Here is a 27437-nt window from a genome sequence, read left to right on the forward strand (position 1 = left end):
GATCCTCCTAATGAATTAACATTTATTGGTCCACAAACATCACTATGGACTAAATCGAAGATATTTTTTGTTTTACTTTGAGACGATTGAAACGGTTTAATATAGCATTTGCATTTAAGACACACTGTGCTGTTTATATGTTTTTTCAGTTCTCTTAACAGAAGTTTCTTTTGATCTCCATTCTGCAGTGGAATGGCCTTTCTTCCCACATTTGTAACATTTAAAGTTACTGATTTTTCTCAAATTCTTATCTTCTTTACCTCCGCTATTTCTTATGGTGTGATCATTGTTGTAATATTTCCTTTAATATTTATGGCCTGATGGAACAACTAATGCTTGTACAGTACCGTCTGATTCAACTATTTTATTGTGTTTTCGCCGTTCGTTTTCTTCAAATAGTTCTGTGTTTAAATCACTAAGCTTTGGAAGCTGATCTCGTGTTTCTAAGGCAACAACAAAATTTTCGTAACTTTTTAGCAAAATTACTAAAATCATTATAACAAGCAACCAAAACTTGGAATATACTGCTGCATGGAATCACCCTCACTCATATAGCATTTTCTTAAATAAAGATACCTTCCTTGCCAGTCCAGTGGGCTGTTGAATTTCTCTTAAGCCAGTCCAAGCGTATTTTGCGGTATTACATTTCTTTACATGTCCAATTACTGCAGTTTTTATTGATAACTTTATTACTGCCAACGTCTTTTCATCGTTCTGTTTCCATTTTTCATATATGTCCCGATCTTTTCCATCCCTGATCACTTCAGACATTTTTTCACTTACGACACACTAGAGCCCTTGAAGACACTCCTCATCTGGATACGCCATGAGTCGTAATTGTTTTCATCAAGTTTGTCAATATTATATATTGAATTCATATTGGTTGAGTTATGCCTGGGTCCATAACCTGTTGGATTTTTAAATGTAGAACACACCTTTTAAATAAAAACGCGTTGTATTCTTTTCGAGTGTATTATAACAACTGTCGTTATTTATTAAATTAATTATATAAGAGTAAATAAAAGCTTATTAAAGCTTGACAAAAATATTTATATATGTGTAGTGTTATTAACATTGTATGAGGCTTTAACTTCAACAATATTTACAATATAATATTAACAATTTATTAACAAAATAATATTTAACATACAAATTAAATTAATAATTTATATACATATGTATATATAAGTTTAATATTGTATCAATATGGAATAAACACAACTTTTTACATACTTCTTATTCTTAAAACATCAAACCTAATATTTTCAAACAAAAGTTTGTATTGAGAACCGTACTTGTTTATGCAGTGATCGAACAAAATCGAACACACTTGCAATGTATGAATGTGCGGCCAATTTTTCCGCACATCAGGGGGCTGTTTTCGCTGGTGCTACAGTTAAAAGGGGAGAGACGAAATTTAAAGAAATATACTGAAATGTGTTGTCGTTACTATAGACAATTATTTTTACTTTTTTTATTTATAATATAAAGTTACAATTTGCTTAATTTTTTAAATCTTCACTTATATATACTTTGCCAACAACCTTTCTAAAATCTTTTTACTTTTTCTGCTCAATCAAATTCTTTTCGTCTCCTCTTGCATTTTCATTCTTATCAACCTCATGTGGAACATAGGTTGACATTGGATTACAATTACAGAGTTGTATTTCTCAACTCCTTGTTAAAATTTAATTACGATCCAAATTTCCTTTATTCAGAATATAAATTCTGGTATATTATGTTTATTATACCAAGACAAAAACACTTCTTTGGTTTCACTTACGTATCATAAATACGTTTGGGTGGACACCACATTACTCCCCTGCCAGTGATTGAGTTATGGACGATATCACGATAGATTGAAGGTAACGTATTTTTGGGGCAGACGTGTGGTTCTTCCACTTCGTGTTGCCTTGCCAGTATTTTCACTTGGTGTGCTTGTATCGGAGAGTTGTGTGTCGTTTACATTCGCCTTCAGTTCGCTGTTTGGTAAGAATGCTGCTTTTAGGCGGTCGATACTTACGCGTACTTGTTTTCCTTTTACCAGTAGTTCGAATGTCTTATCAGACCGACTTACAACTTTGTATGGCCCCTCATATGGTGCTTTCAAAGGTGGTCGTACTGCATCATCACGCAGGAAAACGTGAGTACATTTTTGTAACTGGTGTTGTACAAAAACCTTGTCCTTTGAATGTTGTGATACTGGGTCGGGGCGAATGTTGTTCATGGCTTGTCTGAAGCGTTTCACGAATTCTGAACATACTTGGTCGTCTTTGACTTCCTCAAAAAAATCACATGGCAGCTTTAGTGCGCTACCATATACGATTTCTGCGGGTGTGGCGTCCAGATCTTCCTTGTGAATATTTCTTAGGGCAAGGATGACAAGTGGAAGTACTTCGGTCCAGTGTTGGTCATTTTTACACTTTAAGGCTGTTTTTAACGTACGGTGGAAGCGTTCGATCATGCCATTGCTTTGTGGGTGGCGAGGACTTGATCGCAAGTGTCTTACGCCTAGTGTGCGTGCCAGCTCGTTAAAAAGTTGGGATTCAAACTGACGACCTTGGTCATTGGTGATTTGCGTTGGTACTCCGAAATGTGTTATCCAACCATTAATTATTGCAGTAGCGACTGTTGAAGCATGAATGTCTTCAATTGGGATTGCTGCCGGCCATCTACTAAATCGGTCGATACAGGTTAAGCAATATGTATATCCATTTTTGGCAGGTAGTGGTCCAATTAGGTCGATATGTATTGCTGCGAACCGTTGTTCTGGCGTTGTGAAACTGCCAATTGCTGTTTTGTTGTGCCTAATGACCTTTGCACGTTGGCACGGGATGCATGTTCGTACCTTTCGAGTGATGTCCTGATTCATATTCGGCCACACGTACCGCTTACTAATGAGTTTAACAGTGGCTTTTTTACCTGGATGTGAAAGGCAATGCACGACATTGAAAATGTGTTGTCGAAATGGTTTAGGAATGAATGGACGTGCATTCACTGTTGACATGTCACAGGCGATGGATATTGTTGCGCCTGGAATAGTTATAAGCTTGAGTTTGAGCGCGGTATTGTTGCTGGTTAAGAAATCGTTGGTCTCATTATCTGTTTTTTGACTTTAAGCCAATGATTCAAAATTTATATCTCCGTCTTTGCTGATCACTTCGATACGAGATAGAAGATCTGCCACTATGTTATCCCTTCCTGAGATGTGACGTATGTCCGTTGTGAATTGACCAATGAAGTCGAGGTGTCGAAGTTGACGTGGAGATGCTTTTTCAGGTTTTTGCATAAAAGCGAATATGATCGGTTTATGATCAGTTAAAATAGTACATTGTCTTCCTTCTATAATATGTTTGAAATGCTTTACCGACTGATATATTGCAAGCAGTTCACGATCATAAGTACTATAGCGCTTCTGTGCGTCTGTCATCCGCTTGGAGTAGAATCCTAATGGTTTCATTTGTTCGTTGCAAACGTGATGAATTGCTGCACCAACGGCGAAGTTACTGGCGTCTACGTTTAGAACTAAATGTGCTTCTGGTAGTGGATGTGCCAGGGTTACTGCGTCGGCTATTGCTTGCTTACATTGTTCAAATGCAGTCTCAGCTTCTTGTGTCCAGACAATAAGACTTTTGTCCTTCTTTTTGTTGCCTTTGATAACCGCTTGCAATTGACCTTGCATCACCGCTGCGTTGGGAAGAAATCGTCGATAAAAATTCAGCATGGCCAGGAATCTACGTAGTTCGTGTGTTTGTACTGGCTTTTTGAATTTTGTAATGTGGTTGATTTTCTCTACTCGAGGACTAACACCATCTTTGTTTACACGATGTCCTAGGAAGGTCACTTCGTTATTAGCGAAAACACATTTACTTACATTAATTTTTAACCCATGCTGCTGGAGGCGTTGGAATACCGTTGTGACATGTTGGTAGTGTTCTTCTTCACTGCTGGACGCGATACAAATATCGTCAATGTAGCAGACGACGAAGTCTAGACCTGAAAGAACTTGGTCCATATAGCGTTGGAATGTCTGCGCGGCATTGCATAATCCAAATGTCATCACGTTGAATTCAAAAAGACCAAATGGTGTGATGATCGCTGTTTTTTTTTGTCTTCTGCAGCTATTCGGTATGTTGAAATACGCTTTTTCGATGTCTATCGTAGTGTAGATTGACTTGCCGTTGAATGTTTGTGCGAAGTCTTGGATGTGTGGGATAGGATATCGGTCTGGTAACGTTTGTGAGTTGAGTCGTCGATAATCTCCACATGGTCGCCACGTGCCGTTCTTTTTAGAAACCATATTCAACGGGCTAGCCCAATCACTCTTCGAGTGGGTGCAAATTCCATGACTTAACATGTACTCGAATTCTTGACGAGCTATCTGTAACATACTTGGGTTCAGCCGCCGAGCGCGTGAAAAAACAGGACGTCCGCTAGTGTAAATGTGATGTTGAACCGTTGTTTTTGTTGTGTCCAACGAATTAAATGTCAGTGGTGAAGTCAGGTCCTTGAATTTGGCCAGGAGTTTCTGATACCTGTTGTCGCTGTTGACTGAAGAAACTGGAGAGTAAGCTACAATTTCGGCTATGCACAACGTCTGCAACTTCGTTTGATTGTCAATAATTCGCTTGTTAGCGACGTCGACCAATAAGTTGAGATTTTTGAGGAAGTCGGCTCCTAGTATTGGCTTTGACACGTCAGCGATGGTGAAATACCAGGCGAAACTTTTCCTCAGCCCCAGATTGAGTGTCAGAAGTTTGGAACCATATGTTTTAATGTGTGATCCGTTCGCTGCAAACAGTGTACTTGTTGTGGGTTTGGGTTTAGGATTAGCGATTGCGGTTATCGAAAAAACCGAGAAATGTGCGCCCGTATTTACCAAAAATTTGTGTTGAGTCTTTTTGTCAACAATAAACAGACGGCTTGACTTATAACCACTAGCTTCATACTAAACGAACTTCTCACAAAACGTGGAGCGGAAGCAGTTACAAAACGTGGTGTAGAAGCAGTTAGAAATAGTGGAAAACGAGCAGCAGCAGCAGTCGTGAAGTGCAGTCGCAATAATTAAAATGTTTTAGGTTCTCCGCTAGCAACTGATAATAGGAAAGTTGTTGAATTTTACCTATTGTAAGCTTATTGTAAATATGTATATAAGTTATCACTGAATGAGCTTCTCACTGAATGAGCTTCTTATTAAACGAACTTCTTATTAAACTAGCTTCATCTACCGTCTCTGACAAAGCTGTTTTTAGTTTTCCGGTGCCTTGTATTTGCAAGGTTTGGTACATTTGATTGCATTGGCACCAAACCTGTAATGGTAGAAACAAAGAGGTTGCTTACTAACCTGATTTGCAGAACATGTGCGGATGTGCTGGACTGGATCACGATCTGGAGTTCGGAATCGAGGTCTTCTATTTGAGTATTGTCGCTGCTTTATTTCAGCTACATCTTTGCTCAGTTGTAAAACGGCGTTATTTATGGTTTGCATTTCTTCAATTGATGATGACTGTGCTGATTGAGAATTTTTTGCACCATCTACAGTGGCTACAGAACCATAACTCCCCATCTCCATCATTTTATCAGCTTGAAGTGCGCATTTGTCAAGATCACCGTCAGCGATGGACACAACAGCTCGCACTGCAACGGGCAAACGATCTAGCCAGAATTGTTTCAGTGCGCCGTCATTCATGGCTCCAGCTGCTAGGTCGCGCATAGTGCAAAGTAATTGTGATGGCTTGTTGTCATGCAGTTCGCACTCGAGTATGAGTCTGCGTAATTTTTTGTTTTCAGAGTCAGCAAAGTCTTGTATCAGGCGATTCCTTATTGCGTCGTATTTGTTTTGAGATGGAGGTGATCTTACAATATCCGCAACGTTTCTTAGTGTAGACCCATCTAACGACCCAATCACGTAGTCGTATTTCGTCAATTTCGCGAAATTGCGCCTCCATCTGCAGGAAGTATAAGTCAGGGTCGCGTTTGCAAAATACCGGCGGCTTGACACCTATACGGCAAATTTCTGCCGGTGTTGTACCATGTTGTACTGTAGTGCTGGTTGTTGCGCTGACTGCTTCGCCTTCGTTCATGATATTTCCGCTTGTTAAAGAATTTGCGTTGCGAGACTCTGTGGCTGCTACTTAGCTTTTTTACAAATTGTTGTTTTAATTCCGGCGTCACCAAATATGGTTTTAATTCCCGGAATCACGTCGGGGTCACCAATTTGTCGTTACTATAGACAATTATTTTTACTTTTTTTATTTATAATATAAAGTTACAATTTGCTTAATTTTTTAAATCTTCACTTATATATACTTTGCCAACAACCTTTCTAAAATCTTTTTACTTTTTCTGCTCAATCAAATTCTTTTCGTCTCCTCTTGCATTTTTATTCTTATCAACCTCATGTGAAACATAGGTTGACATTGGATTACAATTACAGAGTTGTATTTCTCAACTCCTTGTTAAAATTTAATTACGATCCAAATTTCCTTCATTCAGAATATAAATTCTGGTATATTATGTTTATTATACCAAGACAAAAACATTTCTTTGGTTTCACTTACGTATCATAAATACGTTTGGGTGGACACCACAGTGTGCTGCAGATTAGACCGCACAACCAAGTGCTTCGGCAAATCAGTATATTGGATTCGTATGCATGCAGTTGATATTTGAATAGAACAGAAAATTACTCTCATACAATTCCACACGCACATTTTTTTATTCATTTTTCTGTTGAGCACAATTAACGACAGAAATTTGTGAATGCAACTGCCCAAAGGAGAAAGATGAATTACAATAGAAATGTTCTTTAATTGTGCTGCAAAGTTATGGGCACATCTAACATCTATAGAAGCTAAGAGAAGAAAATTGATTGAGTTTTCAAAGACAATTATATTTAATTGTTTTTGCTACGAGTAAAACTTTAATGTTTAAAAATATATACATATATATGGAAATGTAATAAATAATATTAATTCTCGATATAAAGCTATTTAATAAATTTATATATGGTTTATTATTTAACATTTTGCAAATTATGTTAGGATGTGCGCCGCACACCTCCGCACCTTAGAGCAGACATCACTGCATTGTAGTTATTACAATTTACCACCTTTTTGTCATCATGAACTTTTTTGTCGCATTCTGAAGTATGCTGAATAACGTACAATAGGTTTTTGTATGACCAAAATCCTGGCAGTTGACGCATTGTACAGGTCCATTCTGTTGGTAAGGGGTTCCACAAAAACTCAATAGTTCAACAAGTACCGTTATTTGTAAATTGGATGATCTTCATTCTACTTTAGTTTTGAGGGATGTTGTGTATGCCTGTGTGAGTAGGAGGTGATAGGCTAACATGAGTAAGAAAATTAAAAACATGATATTACCTCGCATGTCCCACGTTGTCCAGGCAGTCTCAGTGCAGCACCTGCTTGTCTCACGGTGGTTCCTTTGGTAAAGTGAGCATGCACTTCCTTGTCCAAATTCGCGGCAGTAATATTTTATTGACACACCGTCTACTCATTTTTTTTATTTATTTTTATTTTTATTTTTTTTTATAAATTAAAATTAGCCTGTGCATTGCACGCACAGCGAAATGTCAAAATTTGCAAGAAAGAAAAAAAAAAAAGCTTTTGTACATTTTTTTTGTTTTCTTTTGTTTTGATCAAGAGTCGCGGCGAAAAGTTTGGCCAAATTGGAAGTTGAAATGATCAATGCTGCCAGAGCAATGTGTAATGCAAGTATTGAAATAAGATAAAAAGAAAAAAAAAGTGTTCGGAAGGTGGAAAGAAAAATAACATTAACTGGAGGTTCAAGGAACGACCCCGAAAAGTGTACGGGATGAGTGTCCAACGGATTAAATTACGGGAGGAGAATGATATACATAAGATAGAGATATTGGTTGCAGTTTTTTTTTTGGAGGAAGTCTTTGGAAGAAGACGGTTGATGTCCGCGAGCGACTTGAAAAATTTTAGACGATATATTGAAATATATTAGTAAAAAGTGAATATTTAAAAATTAATTATTATTAATACAAAAATAATTAAAGTGAACATTTAAAAATTAATTATTATTAATACAAAAATAATTAAAGTGAACATTTAAAAATTAACTATTATAATACAAAAATAATTAAAGTGAACATTTAAAAATTAATTATTATTAATACAAAAATAATTAAAGTGAACATTTAAAAATTAATTATTATTAATACAAAAATAATTAAAGTGAACATTTAAAATTAACTATTATTAATACAAAAATAATTAAAGTGAACATTTAAAAATTAATTATTATTAATACAAAAATAATTAAAGTGAATAAAAAATGAAAGTGAAAAAAAAAAATATTTTTACAAATCGGAGGTTTAAATGATCAAAACTTTGAATAAATTGATGATCGAAAAAAATTCAAATAAATATAACATATCGGTGAAACTTGGATTTAACAACCTAACAAGCCGTATTATATGTGTAATAAATCAAGTCCAATAAGGATTGATAAGCATATGGAATTAGCCATATATAAATATAACATATCGGTGAAACTTTGATTTAACAACCTAATAAGCCGTATTATAAGTGTAATAAATCAAGTCCAATAAGGATTGATAAGCATATGGAATTAGCCATATATAAATATAACATGTCGGTGAAACTTTGATTTAACAACCTAACAAGCCGTATTATATGTGTAATAAGTCAAGTTCAATAAGGAGTGATAAACATATGGAATTAGCCCTAGGACTCACTGCAAGTACATCTAACAGCAACTGGTACGGTAAGCTACCCTTACAGTTGTAGAATAGCAACGGAGAATACTAAGACCGCGCGGAAGTGCTACAGGATATGATTTTTTTACGTTAATGCTTATGATTAAATTAATTAAATTCATTAAATTCATTTAAGCAATTTTATTATGCTTACTCAGTTGTTCAATTATCTATGACTTATTGCCGTCTATAATGTCTTACAATTTTTTTTAAATATTCAATCTCATATTTTTTTTGTTTCTAAATTAAAAATTTTTTTTTTCTCCAACTTATTTTAATAATTTGAATTTTTTTATATATACATTAAGTTTTTTTTTATTAATTTTCTTGAATTAATTAGTTCTATTTATGAAATTATTAGTAGAAATAATATTCATTGTTAATTTATTTTGGATATGATATTAGTCACGCAAGATTAGAATATATACATTTTTTTTTACTTTAAATGATGTACATATATTATAAGTGATCAAGCACATCAGGTGTCTTTGTTTTGTTGTTTTTTTCTTTGATTATCCACAATTTGTTTTTTTAATTTTTTTGTAGCTATTTAGGTCAGCAACGCGGAGTGACGTCACTGCTACGATGTTGGTAAGAGTAATCAAAGTAATTAAAATATTGGTAGTCTAAATGTAAAAGAAAAAAAAAAAAAAAAAGGAAAAAAAAACAAAACAACAAGTTGATGTATAGAAAGCTATTTTTTTATTCTCGTTATATTTATCTATTTTCTTATTATAAATATATTATGGATATACATATAGTTGTGCATTAAATAGTAAGAGTAGATTGTAAGTTTTTTATTATGAATACATTATGTATATATATATATATATATTCTTTTGTATTTTTTTTATTTGAAGAGAATTTTGCTTAGTTTAGTTTAGTCGAATTTTTTTTGTATTATTATATAATAAAATAATAAACCATAAAAAGAAAAAAAGAAACAAAATTAAAAATAATTCCATTCATAAGATTTTCTTTTTTTTTTTTTTTTGTAACAAACTAAATGTGTAAATGATGTAAGTTCAATAGATATAGGTGACAGGTGAAAGTGAAGAAGGGGGCAATGTTAGGTTGCAGTAAAATAAAAATGAGTTAGACAGGACAGGGACGAACATGAAAATAGGGAGCTGGAGAGAATTTAACAGGGCCTGTTACTTCAGCTCAACGGTAACTACGGTAATGTAGTGAGGGTGGGTAGGTCCAAACCGACCAACAAGGACAGGGACAATACGAAGAAGAAAAAAAAAAAAAAAGAAAAAAAAAACTGGTAGACACAGGGTATTAATATTATATAAAATTACTATCATTGATTGTAAATTTTTTTTTTTTGAACCAAATTCTCTGGCACGATTTTTCTTTATTTTTTTTGTTACGGTTCGGATGTGCTATAGCGGAGTAAAGAATCCAACCCTTTTCTGACGAGCTAGCTGGCCTTGCCACCGTGCCAGACTCTAACTCTGCACACATGAATGTAAAGGATGTTGAACGTAACAGGGATTTGGCAGCAGCTCTACCTTACACATTGGCTGTGGAGTTTTGTCGCTGTTCATTATATTAATAACTGACTTGGCATGAAATCCTAAATCACCAAGAGCTTCTTTTAACTCATCAGTGTTTACGTTGGGATCGATTCCTTTTATGACCACAGAAACATCCTTACTGCTTTTAAGTTGATACGTGTAGTACTTCCAATTTATAGCTTGTAGGTCTCTAATAACTTCACGATAGTTTGCTTTGCTGTCTACTTGAATTTTCGTTTTATGTACATTACCTTTTGTAAGAGGCACGACATAGAAATTTTTATTTCCTACCAGTTGTGCTAAGTATTCAATAAGTGCTTTTGAGCTACGGTCGCTCAAATAACTCGGTGGAGGTTTGAGTTTTTCAGTGGATTTACTGCTAGTACTTGGTTTATTCTCATTAGCCAGCAAGAAGAAACGATTGTTTCCGAGAGGGGTTGTTGAGGTTCGATCTTTTTGGAATTTGGTGACTTTGTTCAGCTGATTTGGGTGTTTCCTTGTTTGGAACACTCGAAGTCGTGTTAGTTAATGACTGTTGTGTGATGATTTTTTTTCATACATTATTGTTCTTTGATTGGCAAAGTGTTTTTTGAATTATCTTTTTTATTATAATTTAATTTAATTTTATTTGCAGTTGCTATTTCACAAGCTATTTTTGATACATTTCTTTCTATTGCTGGTTTATTTAGGGATTTAATTGCAGATTGATCATTTATTATAGCGTGTTCTGAATTTAGCATTATATAGCCACTTAGGCCATTTTCACTAATCTGAGAATGCCGTCGTATAATTCTTTCATAATCGCTCATATAATAGGGGTATTCAGGCAACTGATTGGTTGCTTAGTTGATTCAAAAACTTCATATAAAAAAAATTTAGCATTTTGATGTTAATCAGTTGCTTGAACAACCCAAAACGCGTAATCTGATTAGTTTGTTGTGTGTAAATGCCTTGGCAGCACTCACATCAACAGCAAAAGCGAAACATACGTTAACAGCGAAAATTGTTTGCACACAATTCAAACAGCTGAGAGAGATAGCTAACAAATTTCTATACAAAAGTTCATTTTAAGTTATTATTACGACACTTGGGACTGGCAGCACTATTTATCAAATTTGTACGTATCTGAGAATCACCGAATTAGTTGATTCTCTGCTTAGTTTCATTTTGTGTATTTAAAAATATTTCAATATATATTAGTGTTTAGAGCGTCCTTTTACGTATGTATTAATTTTATTTATTTAGGATAAGGTTATAAGTTGGCTACACAAATTACACAATTACACGATTTCGTGAGTTGCAATTTGTTCAGTTTTTTTGTCCATTTCCAACACAAAAAATCAACCTAAATAAAGAAAAATCAGTGCATGTAAACTTCACAAATCGAAATGTCAAAAGCTAGACGCTAAACGTTAGACGCTAAACTAAGATGGTTAATCGGCAGAAAATCAAATCTATCGCTACACAATAAATTTGTATTATATAAATTAATGCTGTAGCCAATCTGGACATATGGAATCCAGCTGTGGGGCTGCGCAAGCATAATATAAATTTCCACAAATTCTGGTTTACATCGTGACCTTGGAGTGTCAACAATGTAAACCAAATTACATCAAGATAGATTTAATCGCCACATAAATGCTGAGGCGCATTTACTAGCGACAACTGAAACAATAAAGCGCCAAAAGCCTTGCGATCTTTGAACGTGAATTATTGAAATATACTACAGTTGATTTATTATTGCGTGAAATCGCCTTCATAAAATAAGGAGGCTCGTATCCCGGGAAAAAGTTTTGAAATCTTTTTTCTAGGAAATATGTAACCATGGGTTTTTGACAATTAGCAATTAGCAAAATGTGTCTATTTTTTAAATGTTCGTATCCTAGGCTCCATAAATGATAGGAACCTAAAATTTGTGGCATTTTAAAGATAATTTATTGAAATTTTTAGAAATAGTTTAAACAATTAAGATTGATTATATTTAAGTACTAATATTACCTAATATTAATATTATTAAAAAAAATTTTTTCAAAATGTATCCCGAAAATTTTTACTTTTTGTATTTTATTTAGGTTTCGTGTTATATTTTAATAGGCAGCAAACATTTTCAGGATGGCATTATTTTTTTTAAAGTATTTAAAATTTTTTTACTCCCACAAAACACATCAAGTACGTGTATAGTACACACGTTAAATGAATTTAAATTTCCCATTAAATGAATTTACAAAGAATATGCTACATTAAACCTAAAAATTTCTGGACGGTATTGTCCTTACAAGTATTTTTTAAAAATTAATTAATGTTACAAATTTCAAGTTTCTATCATTTATGGAGCCTGAGATATGACCAGAGATACTCCGGCACATGTAAACGTGCCGCAAACGCAAATCTTGTTTGCATGTGCAAATTAATGATTAATCTTATATTTGTTTGAAATTAATAAATTGAATTGAAACTCACTTTAATTTAACTTAATTGTATATTAAAATGGCTATGTAAATTTATATATTTTAACTTCGATTAATTATTGCATACAATACATATCTTAATTAAAATAGAATACAAGAATGTTTAAATTTAATAATAAATATTGGGAAAAAAATATTTGGCATAGTTTAAAATACATTGACAGGAAATTTTGTTTCAAAACGAATATTAACGTATAATTCGCATATCACACATTTCAAAACGTGAATGCATTAAAGCGTCTAAAAAAGGTTCTTCAATTTTTTAAAATTTCACGAATAATGTGTGGTATATTAGGGTGGCTCACGTTAAAAGGGGAAAAACTAAAATGCGATTTTTAATGAGCGCATCCCCTAGGAATATGCCATTGACCAAAAAAATGATATTCCTAAAGTTTTAGAACAATAGGATTAAAAATGAAGTTGCGCCACTCGAGCAAAGTTGGGTTTTCAGTACAAAAAACAGAAATTTTTCAATTCAAGGTCATTTTTTTATCTTTGTTACTTGTTTCAATAGTTATTAATATATACTCATTTGATAGATAATTAAAATATCTTTTTAATAAGATACTGATGCAAAATCGGTTAAAAATTATGCGCACAACACAATAATTAGTTGAGCGACTGTGCTCTATTTTCTATTTCATACCTTTTAGCTGGCATGCACAATGCAATCGCAAATGTTTACAAGAAACGGAAGAAACATAAATAAAAAATAAAAATAATATATTTCTACTTAATCATTTATATATGGTAGATATTTAAGTAGAATTGAAAAAGTAGTCAAAACAAGAATTTTTTCGTAAGCAAGGAGAAAATGGTCGTACAGGGAGTATGACTGAAGTTAATATCCTTTTAGCAAACGAAGCAAGAGCGGTTAAAAATTCTATTGATTTTAATTGGAGTAAATTCGATGAAGAAATTTGTTTCAAAATGGAAGCTGAATCTTTAATCACAGTTCAACAAAATTGGGATAACGCAGACATAACGATTAAATTTATCACTCCTAGTTTAGTTTCCGCCCTTGAAAAATGCAAGGTTTCGGATCGCTACGCTATACATATTTTGTAGTAGTAGGTATGGTTGGCAGAAAAATCCTTCTACTGAACCCTCCACGAGGGTGCCGTCTGGAAATGGGTCACACAGTTTTTTCGTCCTGTACGTTGTCAGGACGGTGCCCAGCTAAGATCAGGAGGAATTGAGTGATTGTCCTTAGCTCTTTAATAGCTGCACACCACTCAATGCGTTCTGATCATGGTTTGAAGGTCCCCTTAACTCGGGAGTGTTACGCGATCCGTGCTCACCGAGTAGGTTTGCAGTCAAGGGGTCTGTCCGACTGTATTTTTGCGGAGCCTCTCCAATATATGACCGCCTTGGGGAGTAACTGTGGTCTAGCCATGGTATGGGACGCTGCTGTGGTGGTCGCTTCTTTCGTCCAAATATCCTCGGGTCCGCCGCGCCTGTCTTACCGGGTAAGGTGGACGATTATGAATATGTTATGATTTCTCCCGACAATGTCTCGGAACTCGTGGCTGGAGAGTATAAACCCACCAAACTTACGGAGGACGAATTATTGAAATCGGACGACGAGATCGTTGCCGATTCCAATACCGGTTGTACCAGTCACAGTACACCGGCGTCCAATCCAATCCAACCAACAACCAAAAAAATCGACGGCACTCCGTCTACCAGTCAAAGTAGACCGAGTGCCAACCGCACGCCAACGCTTAAAACTGCCAGTCTAAGCAGTAAGGGCAATACAAAATCTCGGAAAAAAACGGCCAACATGGCACGCAAAAATCGTTACCAGCGAGCGCTTTTTATGCTAAAGAAAATTGAGGGCAATAAAAAAGAAGGCAAGGTCCATGAACGAGACGAAGCCGACGCTGTTAAATACCGCGCCATTGTGGAGGAGTATCTTCATGATGAAGGTCTGCGCCAGTCTGTTATCACCGGCAAGAACGTCGGAGATGGCGGCAAGCGTAACAGATCTCAGGAAGATCCCGGCAAGGAGGCGAAGCGGCACAAAGATGGAACGGGGGATGGAAAGCTAATGTCAAGACCGGCACAAGCTTCTCGTCCCTTCAGTGAAGTGGCGAGAGACCATCTCAGTGTGGCCTTGATCGACGAACACAACTCTAACGGCAAGCTGCTGATGGAGAGGTGGGCGCTGATTGAGACCAAACTGTCCGAATTGGTTATGGCTGAGCTCATGACTAATCCGGGGTCCGTTCCTTCTTTTGACTGCGCAGATATCGTCCGTGGTCACCGAGTGATCAGATGCGACGACGAGTATTCGCGGAGTTTTCTCAGCAAGGCGATCACTAAGATTAGTGAGAACTGGGACGGTTTAAAGCTCAAACTTGTCCCTGCGGCGGAAATTCCATCGAGGCCTCGAGCGCGCGTATGGTTACCCAAAAACCTTGGTCCTCCTGACCTTATTCTGCAGCAGCTAAAGCTACAAAATCCAGAAATCCTGATGGAAGACTGGTCGGTTCTCAAGACCGAAGAACCGCAAAAACACAGCCAATCGTACTTACTTCTTATCAACGAAGAATGCTTGCCAGTCATTGAGGCTAATGACTGCAAGCTGCGTTACGGCATCCGGAAGGCAAAAATTAAAATCTTTAAAAACGCGCCACCGGATAATATTCTGGATGAGGTTGAGGGCACTAGTAAGCTGCTAGATGACCTCATCATCGATAGCAAACCTTGTTGATGTATTAATGGCCAAGGTCGTGCAGATAAACCTGAAACACTCTAAATGTGCCACGGATAATCTGGCTGTCTTACTCAGGGAGGAGGACATCGACCTTGCCATCATCCAAGAGCCCTGGGTTCATAGCTCATGTGTCAAAGGGCTCAACATCAATGGGTATAATCTTTTTTATGACAAAGGACAGGGTAAGCCTAGATCGTGCATTTTAGCAAAAACGCATCTTAATGCTTTTCTCTGCTCTCACTTAAGTTCTTTAGATATAACCACCATCCGGATAGAGCGGAAGCTAAAACCTGCGATTTTGGTAACATCCGCCTACATGCCACACGACGATGAGGCACCTCCAGAGGGGGTACTATTAGTCCAAAATTTCGCGCAGACCGAGAAGCTAGCCTTGCTGATGGGTTGTGATGCCAATGCCCGGCACTCCTTGTGGGGAAGCTCGGAAATTAACGATAGAGGTGAGTCTCTTTTTGATTTTATATTAAAATGTAATCTAGAAGTATGTAATAAGGGTAACACTCCCACCTTCATTTTTCCGAGTACGGATGATCGTGTAGGCTGGGAAGAGGTTTTAGATATTACCCTTTGTTCGACTTCGTGCTCTTTAACGATCAATGATTGGAGAGTTTCAACCAGGAACTCCTTCTCTGATCATAGATATATCATGTTTGTGATGAATATTCCCATGGTAGCTAAGCAATCTCACCGTAATCCCAGGAAGACAAACTGGGATACTTTCAGGTCATTGCTCAATAGAAAAATCAACATAGCCCCCGCTCCAATTAACTCGATTAGGGAATTGGAGTGCAGGGTCAACTCTTTGACAAATAATATTATTTCTTCCTTTGAAGCATCATGTCCTCGCTCGTATGCGAAGAAGTGTAGGCCACCATGGTGGAACGAGAAGCTCTCTTTGCTCCGCAGGAATGCGAGAAGAGCCTTCAACGAAAGCTATCGGACCAAGGTTTGGACTCCATATAAAGATGCTCTTAGGGTTTACAAAAAAGCACTTCGGGAATCCAAGAAATTGTCATGGAATTCTCATTGCCAGCAAATTGAAAGCATTAAAGAATCGGCTAGACTAGCCAAATTGCTAGCAAATGGCCAATCTTGTCCCTCGCTCATTAACAAAGTAGACGGAAATCCAGTTAAATCCCTAACGGAATCCCTCTCACTATTAGTGGATACCCATTTTCCTGGTTCCTCGGGTGATCCCCCAAAGGTATTGCCGTATCGTTCAGCCAATTCTGGCGAGACTATACAGTCAGTGGTATCATCTAGAAGGATCAAATGGGCCATCGATTCATTCTCTCCATATAAAAGTCCGGGTCCTGACGGGATCTTACCAATTATGTTACAATCTCTGGGAGATGTAGCTGTAAATTGGCTGTACGCGATTTTCTGTAGCTGCTTTTCACTTAATCATGTCCCCAGCGGCTGGAGACAAGTTAGAGTAGTTTTTATTCCAAAAGCAGGTAGAACAGGCCATAGTACGGCTAAAGATTACAGACCCATCAGCCTTACTTCATTCTTACTTAAAACTATGGAAAGACTGATCGATGCTCACATCAGATCTTTACACAGTTTCGCTAAAATATCAAGGGCTCAACATGCATATCTCAAAGGTAAGTCCACAGAAACGGCACTACATGAGGTCGTCACTGTGGTGGAGAAATCTCTTGGATGTAAACAATTTACCTTAGCGGCCTTCCTGGATATAGAAGGAGCTTTTAATAACGTCAGTGTGGTAGCCATTCAGGATGCTCTCAGCGAAATGAACATCCCGGCCTGTATCTCCCGATGGATCGCTTCTATGCTTGGGTTTAGAATCATCAATGCAGAGATGGGCAATCTTAGCATTAGGAAGTGCGTCAGTAGGGGTACACCACAAGGGGGAGTGTTATCTCCCTTACTATGGATTTTAACAATGAACTCACTGCTTTTAAGGCTTAACCAGAGTGGAGTCAAAGCAGTAGCGTATGCGGATGATGTTGTCCTTCTGGTAACAGGCATGTTCCCTTCGGTGCTGAGTAGCATCATGGAGGGCGCTTTTCTGAACCTTAGTAAATGGGCCTCAAAGTGTGACGTAGGTGTTAATCCTTCTAAGACAGAACTGTTACTGTTTACCAAAAAATATAAAATTCCTAACTTTCCGCTGCCAAGATTAAATGGCCAAAGATTAACTCTTTCGCACAAAGTTAAGTATCTAGGAGTAATTCTTGACACAAAACTTAACTGGAAAGCCAACATCGACGAAAGAATTCGTAAAGCTTGTGTGGCTTTCTATGCGTGCAAAAGGATGTACGGCAAGAGCTGGGGATTGCTGCCCAAAGTGATTCTCTGGCTTTACACAGCCGTCGTTCGGCCAATATTAACATATGGATGTCTGGTGTGGTGGCCTTCATTGAACAAACAGTGCATTGTTCAAAGACTAACCAGAATGCAAAGATCTGCCTGTGTGGGAGCCACTGGGGCTTTAAGATCTTGCCCCACCAATGCGCTCAATGTAATACTTAACTTGCTACCTATTGATATTTACATCAAGCAAGCTGCTACTCTCAGCGCGCAGAGGCTTAATGATCTAAACTGTTGGCGCTCGAGTGCTTTAGGACATGGTAATATCGCATCACTCTATCCGATAGATGATGTCAGGGTTTCAGACTACCTATGTCCTCGGTTACTATTCGATAATAACTTCGCCACCATAATTCCTTCAAGAGGAGATTGGGAGGCGGGTTTGCCTACAACTCTAGGAAAGATAGCGATCTACACCGACGGGTCTAAAATGGATGAGGGCGTTGGAGCCGGAATCTTTTCTACGGACCTAATGATTAGTAAATCATACCACCTCTCAGATTCCACCTCAATATTTCAGGCTGAAGTTTTTGCCATCCTTAGGGCATGTGTTCTTGCCTTAAATATGCGCCTTCACGGAAAAGAGGTCTGTATTCTAACTGACAGTCAGGCAGCTATTAAAGCTTTATCAGCAGTCTGTCTGTCATCAAGATTAGTAGAAGAATGTAAGGAAATTATTTCTGAACTAAGTGAGAGGTCCAAGGTTACTCTAGTGTGGGTTCCCGGGCATTCTAATATTGTGGGAAATGAGCGCGCCGACGAGCTTGCTAGGCTAGGCGCCTCTTCCACGGGTACCCCTATTTCGATCCCTGCCCCTGTCAGCTACGGGCGTAGGTTAATTTGTGACCATTTTTTGCGAAAGGCAAATAGTGAGTGGACCCTTACTCTGTCAGCAGCCAGGTCAAGGGCTACTTGGCCCATTTATTCCAAATATAGAACCTCTGACTTAATCTGTAGAAATAAATCTGAGGTTTCTAAGCTAGTATCTATCTTTACGGGTCACTGGTCCATAGGACGGCATGGAGCCAGACTTGGCCTTTCCTGTGGTACCTCATGTAGTGCGTGTCTACCAACACTTGAAGAAATGACACCAGAACACCTGATGTGTTTTTGTCCAGGTCTGGCCAGAACTAGGTTTAAGTTTCTAGGGGCCCCTTTCTTCAACTCACTTAGCGATATCTCCAGCATCAGCATTGGCCAGATTCTTGCCTTTGTTAATGCCTCTGGTTGGTTCTAGTTTGACTCTATCTACTACCCACTTTTACGAGGATTTTGTGGACTCAAAACGGCTTTCATCCTTAGCTATTTGAGGAGGATTCGTCCTCCCTCCACCACAACTAACTAACTAGGTATGGTTACCTGTGTGGTTACCTGTAGATGGCCCAGGTGCCATCTAAGATTCTCGATGGATGACGAAAATCATGTACTTACTAAAAATGTTTATTTTAAGAGATCAATTTACATATAACTCTGATGATTTGTACGAGATATATACATTTTTATGGTGAGCATATGAGTGAAAATTTTAACCCACACTAGGTTAGGTTATGTTCGGAAGGCACGTGCTGACAGTTGTCAACACTTCTACTCGGAGACATATATTGCCCATTGGGATGCTCTTAAAAAATTTTACCAGGAGATGCGAGTTGCTAACCTTTATTATCCTTATTAAACCATTTGGTTTTCCAGATGAAGTTGAGGAGATGCTATAAGTTTGCTTTCGTTATCTCTTCCAAGCCAGTAAAATAAGGATCCCCAAGACATTAAAGTAGCCTTGGTTGAAGTCCTGGACAGAGACATAGGAAGTGGTTGATAGATTTTATCTCCTCTTCATCTTGGCAACTTCTGCATAATTCACTTGTTGGAGCAACTTAGGTCATAAGATTCTAGCGACCTTACAGTCTTCGCGGTTAGTTTATAAATTGATAGTCACCGTATTGATTTCCTCTATTATCCTAACAGTTTACATATCGGTGTATGTATTGAGAGGACGGCCTCTCCTGTATGCAGTTCAGAACCTCTTCTGGCCATCTCATCTGCTAGTTCATTCCCTTCAAGATTGCTATGTCCAAGTATTCGAAATGTATTACGTCCAGCAAAGAAAGACCTTATGATATTTGATGATTTAGATTCAATTGCTTTCAGTGCGGCCTATCTGCAAAAATCATGATATTTGAAGGACGAATTGTACTTTGTTGTCTAATGTTGACCTGTATTTCAATAGCATATATCTCGCCGTGAAAGACGCTGTAAGTAGCAGGGATTCGGTAGCACTGTCTTATCTGCTCCCATACCGCCTTCCATCTTTGAGCCATCTGCGTAGATAGTAACTGTAGAGATACCGGTCACAGATCCAAGCTCCCAGCTATCTCTGGTTAGATAAAGAGTGGGAATCCACTAATGAAGTTATTTTCCTCAAAGAACCTTATTGATTGATTCTGTGCCAGACTTCATATGATAAATGATTGTATAGAAAGAGGAATTAGGCTTATGGTGGATTATAATAAGATTTTGACAAAATATGAAGAGGAAAAACATTATGTTCTGCAAGTAGTCGAACATTATTATAAAAATTATCCTTCACATAGTCAGATTTATGTTATAAAACATAATAAACACAATATATTAATTACTGAAAAAAGGGGTTTTCTTGAAATTATAATTTTTTATGAATAATTAACTAAATCGTAGCATATACCTATTACGTAATTGTGCATGCCAGCTGAAAGGTATGAAATAGAAAATAGAGCACAGTCGCTCAACTAATTATTGTGTTGTGCGCATAATTTTTAACCGATTTTGCTCATCAGTATCTTATTAAAAAGATATTTTAATTATCTATCAAATGAGTATATATTAATAACTATTGAAACAAGTAACAAAGATAAAAAAATGACCTTGAATTGAAAAATTTCTATTTTTTGTACTGAAAACCCAACTTTGCTCGAGTGGCGCAACTTCATTTTTAATCCTATTGTTCTAAAACTTTAGGAATATCATTTTTTTGGTCAATGGCATATTCCTAGGGGATGCGCTCATTAAAAATCGCATTTTAGTTTTTCTGAGCCACCCTAGTGGCATATCCTTGCCATGGTGCAGATCGAATAAGGACTTCTTCAAATGGCCATGGTCATACCTCTGAGTCAAAGAAAGTAGAGAAAAATATTACTTTGTCACTGCCTAGCACTTGTCGGAATGCGCATATCCTTTCTTGATATCATTTCATATCTCCCCGGTAGCATTAGCATACACAATAATGACATTAGCTGCAATCGGCATCTTTTAATTTGTGAAGTGGCCAAACATTTTAGCGACTGTAAAAAAAATATTACCAAAGCGATTAAAAAGTGCTTTAAATTTTTTAATTTATTAGCTGATGCCATTGGCTACAATACTTATTAAAGCATAAATAGTGTAAACCAGTATTAATTTTGCTGTAAAAAGAAATTTCAAATTTTTTTGTATTCTTAAGCAGTGTGCGAGTTCAAGTAAATTGAGGGAAATAGTAAATTATGTCGGTATAGCAGCGAATGTTGGTTTGTACCAGAATTTCGAGTAGGGTAAATTAGATAAAAATTAGATAAATCAGGTGTTACCATTGTGAAAATTTTATAAGATGTTTAATAAATAAATAAATAAATTCGAAAACTTTTAACCGGAAATAATATAAGTTAAATATTCTTTTAGTTAAATTAGAAATAATTGATGTTGCTTCTTCGGAGCCTGAAGCAGGAGAGACCGAGCGCACTTTTGCGAAGTTGGGAGCTACCGAAGCTAAAGGGGACTTTTCCAGACAAACAAGTGGATGTCCCGTTTGGTAGCAACCATGCGTTCGAATAATATCGCATGATTGCTCCGTTAATGAAACTAAGCACAGGGCGGGATTTGTTGTACGCGGGAGTTAACTTATATAAGTGCAAAAAATAAATAAATAAAGATTTACATAAGTGCAGTGCAAAAATTTCCTTGGAAATTTCAATTTACTTTACCTCAATTTACTCGAACTCGCACACGGTCTTGCTTTAAGTAAATGATTCATTTTAATTTTTAGTTTTAGTTATTTTAAATTATTTATTTTTATATAAAATGTAATTTGTTTGCATTATGTACACATATGCAAGATTTGCTCTTTGCGAAACACAACATTTGACAGTTTAAAAGAATGATGCTAATATCTCGCTTAGCGTCTGTGATAACCAATTTGCAGTTTATTGCCACACTTAAAAGCTGCCAGAGGCATCTATTGCATTTTTTGCTAAGGTGACAAAATAGTGTTTAACAACAAACATATGGGCATTTTATACAAAATCTTTAAAACAGTAAGCGTGCTCTTATTACCATGGGTTTTATTTATTTTGTTGTATTTTATTTTATTTTATTTTATTTCATTGAGTTTTATTTTACTTTATTGTATTTTATTTCATTTTACTTTATTTATTTTTTCTTATAGTGTTTCGATTTATTTTATTGTAGTGCTTTTTTTATTAAATTATTTTAATTAACGTTTGAAAGGACTTAAATTTTATAAACCAAAAATTGAATAATTACAACTTCGAGCACACAGATGACTGACTGAATTTCCCAACACAGTTCACACTTATGTTAAAAAGAAAAACCCACTTGATTGAAACTAAATCTTGAAAACGAAGACACGTGTAACAAAAGTTGTTAATTAATATTTAAAATATTAGGAAAATCAGCTTACCGAAATCCACCCCGCAGCAACAAGATATTGGTATATATTATTATAAAATAATAATCTACATACCATTCTTCGTCACCATGGTTTGTGATGAATTATAGTTTATTTTGTTAGGAATGCAAACATATTTTGCTAAATAAAATCAAAATAATATAAGAACTGTCGAACTAAAAAAGCTTAATTTTTTTTATTTTGTTTAATTTTTAATAGTTAAATCTATATACATAAAAGAAAGTCGTGTTAGTTAGATCACTTATAACTCAAGAACGGCTGGGCCGATTTTAATTATCTTTGATTTGTTCGTGTAATCCAAAATGGAAAGAAATTGTTCAAATGCTGCTTCCTGGACAGACATCAACTGATCGGCACGACATCACTGCACGTGTATTCAAGCACAACATTTGATCGCTGATGAATCTAAAATTTAATATAACATTCATTGACTGTTACGCGGTACGAAGTTCGCAGGGTCACCTAGTTAATATATATACGTGAAATTAATCTTGTAAATGAAACTTTATAATTGGTAATAAATAAGCTTTAATAATTTATTATAATTTATGAAAAAAATAAAAATATTAAAGAAATATATTCCATATATATATGAAATTGATGTAGTAAATAAAACATTTAGAATTCGTAGATTCTGATAGATGATCGTCCGATCAAGTAGATGTATTATTTAAGACATCTAGCAATGCAAAAAGTATTGGATAGTGAAATAGATTAACTACTTGAACAAGGCTGCTTAGTAAAAAAGAAGGATACCCTACTCCAAGTATCCAGCACATATTGGATCAACTACGAGATGCAAAATATATTACCAGTCTGGACTTGAAAAGCGGTTATTGGCAGATCTCTATGGCACAAGACAGCAAACAATACACAGTATTCACGGTTCCGGGACGAGGGTTATATCAATGGCGAGTCATGCCTTTTGGATTGCATTCGTCCCCCGAAACATTTCAGAGAGTTCTCCATGCCTTCACCTATTTGGATGATATTATAGTGATTGGGCGCATGTTAGAGGAACACATTGCAAATTTGAAAGAAGTTTTTCGGAAACTGAATGTAGCCAAATTTAAATTGAATGAAAAAAATGTCAATTCTTTACAAAGGAAATCAAATACTTGGGACGTTTAGTGACACCTCCAGGCGTTCACACCGATCCGGAAAAAATAGCCGCAATCAAAGTAATGTGAAGGAGTTAAGGAGATGCATTGGTATGCAGTTCTTCACCACGATTTAACCTCTTACTTTGATGCTGAAAAAAAGATAAACGTTGGGATTGAACGCAAGAACAACAAGTGGTGTTTGAGAAGTTGAAAGAAAAAGAAACAAGCTCCCCCGTCTTAGCATGCCCAAATTTCAATGAGCAACTCGTGTTACAAACTAATGCCAGTGACTTTGGGCTCACGCAGACAGTATCTGGAGAGGAGAAAGTCATAACTTATGAAAGCCGTACTTTAAATCCCGTTGAAAAAAATTACACGACACTAAAAAAAGGAATGTCTGGCGATAATTAAGGGTGTTCGCAATATGAAGCAATACTTAGGATACCACTTTGTAGTCTTTACTGATCATTTAGTGTTAAAGTGGTTAAATAGCATCGATAACCCTTCCGGTCGAATTGCAAGATGGGCTTTGGAGTTACAACAGTATCACTACAAGGTGCAGTGTCGGAAAGAGAAATACCTTTTCGATCTAGAAGCATTATATGACGATCCCGTTAATATCATTATACGTGCTCTTTCAATCAAGTGCTTAAACATAGCGTAATGTCATTTATCTTGGGAAGATAGAAAGGAAGGATTTTATACTATGTAGTAAAGAGAGTTATACGGCGTTTACATTGGCCGAAAATGGCTCATTTTGGTCAAAAATCGAAAATGAGTATCGAATGACTCATTCTTGCATATAAAATTTCAAGCACAAAATGAGCAATTTTCTCACATTCTGTATGAATGACGTTCGAATGCATTCCACATACGTTCCAAATGCAAAGAAGGAATCCATTGAACATACCCTAAATGAAAGCTCTTCATGGCATTTTGACAGTTTGAAAAAGCTGTTTTTAACATATTTACAAAAAAAGGTAAACAAATGTTTGGTGGTTGCATTTTCTTGAAAACGATGCACTGCTTTTTAGAACTTTTACTTCCCAAAAAGTAATTAATCGAAGTTAAAAATATGTTTTAAGTTTCTAATGTAAGGTTTGAAGGCATATTTAACTTTCATGCAACATTTTTTTGGCACAGGCCAAAAATCAAATCAACATGCAAGTTGAAAAATCAGCTGTTGAAATGAGAACAAATGAAATAGAACGAATGTAAACACTTTCAAATGGCTCATTCAAAATGAGCCATTTTCGGCCAATGTAAACGCCATATTACGAGAGTTACCTTCAATTTGATATATCACGCACCACTATGGTAATTTCAAAAATAAAGTTACGGGGCCATATGCAAGGTGATGTTTTAAGAAAAATCAAAATAACGATATTTTGCAAATAACTCGAAAACGGTAGACAGGAAAAAAAAGTCGTTGTGATTTTCGAGTTCTACGAAAAATTTTCCTATAGGAAATATAAGTCTCGTTATTGAAAATTTTTGGCTGTAAACTAGTGTAATTTGAGAGTTTATGAGTTTAACTGCCACGAGTATGGCCATACTAAATCATTTTGCACTCTTCGTACAGTATGTGTAGCGTGTGGTAAGCTTCACCATAGTTTCGAATGCTATAAAAAAGTATTAAAGGATTCCAACCTTAAAAACTGCAGTAGCAACTGCAAAGGAAATCACACCCCAAACTAAAGAGGCAGTCCTATTTATAAAGAACAAAAAGTAACCCCATCAAATTAGTTGAAGTACCCCAACCTTTATCTTCTAAGTCTGTTACACCAGGTGTTTCATGTGATAATGTCGTTAAATCTGACAAACAACAAGCACCTCCAGTTCGAAGTAATAGTTTGTAAATGATGATCTCCACTTTCACCCAGAGTTTAACTCAGTTTATGTCAATCGTGCAAACTACTCTTAACGAGATGGTTGAAATGCAAAGCCAATTAATGCAAATGGTTCTGTCTAATAAATGACTACTTTAAAAATCTGTATATGGAATGCAAACGGCTTAAGCCAACACAAACTAGAACTCACAAACTTTGTATATTCCAAAATTTGTATATTGAATGCAAAGGACTTAAGCCAATATAAACTAGAATTGACAAACTTTACGTCCCCTGAAAGTGTGGATGTAATGCTTTACTCAGAAACCATGTAACATCAAAAAATTTTTTTCGTTATATTTTTGGTTATTTATTCTACAAAACCAATCACATTGATTGCTAGTAAAGGTATAAATTCCAAAATAAAATCCGATTCTCCAATAAGAAACTCTCTCGTAAACTGGGCGCGAAGTGATAAAGAAAACTCCAACGTTTTTACTGATTACCTTAAAGAGGTGTTTCAACCAAATACTGCAACTGGAAATTATGACTTTCCGACTCAGCATTATGTCAATAGATACCGCACGCATTTCAGCAAGGAGAATATTATTCCACGGTATTCATCGATGTTAAATAAGCATTTGACATAGTATGGCATAATGGGGTCATTTATAAGATACGTTGTTCATTACTTGCAAATGTCCACTCCGTTTTAGAATCGTATATGCATAATAGAATCTTTAAACTGAAATGTAAATCATATACTTCTAATAATTTCGCAATAGAAGCTGGTGTTCCACAAGGACGTGTTCTTGGCCCTATCTTGTAGGTACTTTACACATCTGATATCCCGATAAGTAGTTGAGTTGTAACCACAACTTTTCCCGATAATACAACAATTTTATGCAGAAACAAAAACGCTATGTTAGCTTCAAACCAACTCCATCCTCACTTATTCCGGGTGGAGAAATGGTTGTCAAAATAGCGAATTAAAATTAATGAACTCAAATGTAGATACGTCACTATTACTTTAAATTGGATTACATCTCCAATAATTTTACTGAATAACTTTCCCATACCACAAGTAAATAATATAACGTACTTAGGTATTCACCTAGACAGACGACTAACTTGGCGCAAACATATTAAAGCCAAAAAAATTCAGATGAAGCTCCAAACCTCTAAATTACATTGGCTCATTAATAACAGATCTTCCCTGTGCCTAGAGTATGAAGTACGTGTACGATTTGAGTCTAATAATTTATGAATACGCGCACGGGCGATTTTGAATAACTACAGAATAAAAAAAAAACAACCAAATTTAAAGTGTGACTACTTCGTTTGGCGATCCAGGAAGTACTGCTTTATTTTAATTACAAATGCACGAAGGCTCGTGCTTGGCAGGGTTGCCATGTGATACATAATTTACATAAAATTGAAATACATATTTGGTTTATGGTGTATTCTCAACAGTACTCTTATATAACAGCATCATTAAACCAATATGGACTTATGATATCCAACTATTTGGTAATGCTAGTGCTTCAAATATTGAAATTATCCAAAGAGCTTAGTCAAAAATACTGAAAACAATCACTGGTGCCTCATAACATATTAGGGATGAAAGCATACACCGAGATCTACAAATTCTTCTAGTAAAATCTGAATTTGACAATATAAGAAAAAAATACAATAAATGGCTGACAGGATATGTTAAACCCTTAAAAAAGAATCTCATACTTCTATCCACTACTTCCCGTCTAAAAAAAGCGGACCGTTCAGCCATTATTTAATACTCAATGGCTGAAGTAAAAATTGCAACTTTCTTTTTAGTAATAAAGTTGAACTGCTTTCTTAATAAAGATCTAAGATTCAATCTAATAAAATTTAACCCCTTTATCTAAGTGAGGTTCGTGATATAAGGTTTACTTATTTTATTTTATTTTACACAATGTG

The 27437-nt window shown here is 36.0% G+C and overlaps 2 protein-coding genes across 2 annotated transcripts; one reads left to right on the plus strand and one right to left on the minus strand.

Annotated features, from left to right (window-relative positions):
* Positions 1 to 5248: 5248 nt before the first annotated feature.
* Positions 5249 to 6083, minus strand: LOC119675310. The gene is made up of 2 exons (XM_038086506.1): positions 5861 to 6083; positions 5249 to 5802 (listed from the first exon to the last, which is right to left on the minus strand). The coding sequence occupies exons 1-2, from the start codon at positions 6081 to 6083 to the stop codon at positions 5249 to 5251; spliced, it is 777 nt and encodes a 258-aa protein (XP_037942434.1).
* Positions 6084 to 14430: 8347 nt separating this feature from the next.
* Positions 14431 to 16262, plus strand: LOC119677197. The gene is made up of 2 exons (XM_038088469.1): positions 14431 to 15662; positions 15727 to 16262. The coding sequence occupies exon 1, from the start codon at positions 14545 to 14547 to the stop codon at positions 15475 to 15477; it is 933 nt and encodes a 310-aa protein (XP_037944397.1). The 5' UTR covers positions 14431 to 14544; the 3' UTR covers positions 15478 to 15662; positions 15727 to 16262.
* Positions 16263 to 27437: the final 11175 nt, after the last annotated feature.

This window comes from Teleopsis dalmanni, chromosome 2 (assembly GCF_002237135.1).
Source record: "Teleopsis dalmanni isolate 2A chromosome 2, ASM223713v2, whole genome shotgun sequence".
Lineage (NCBI taxonomy): Eukaryota > Metazoa > Arthropoda > Insecta > Diptera > Diopsidae > Teleopsis > Teleopsis dalmanni.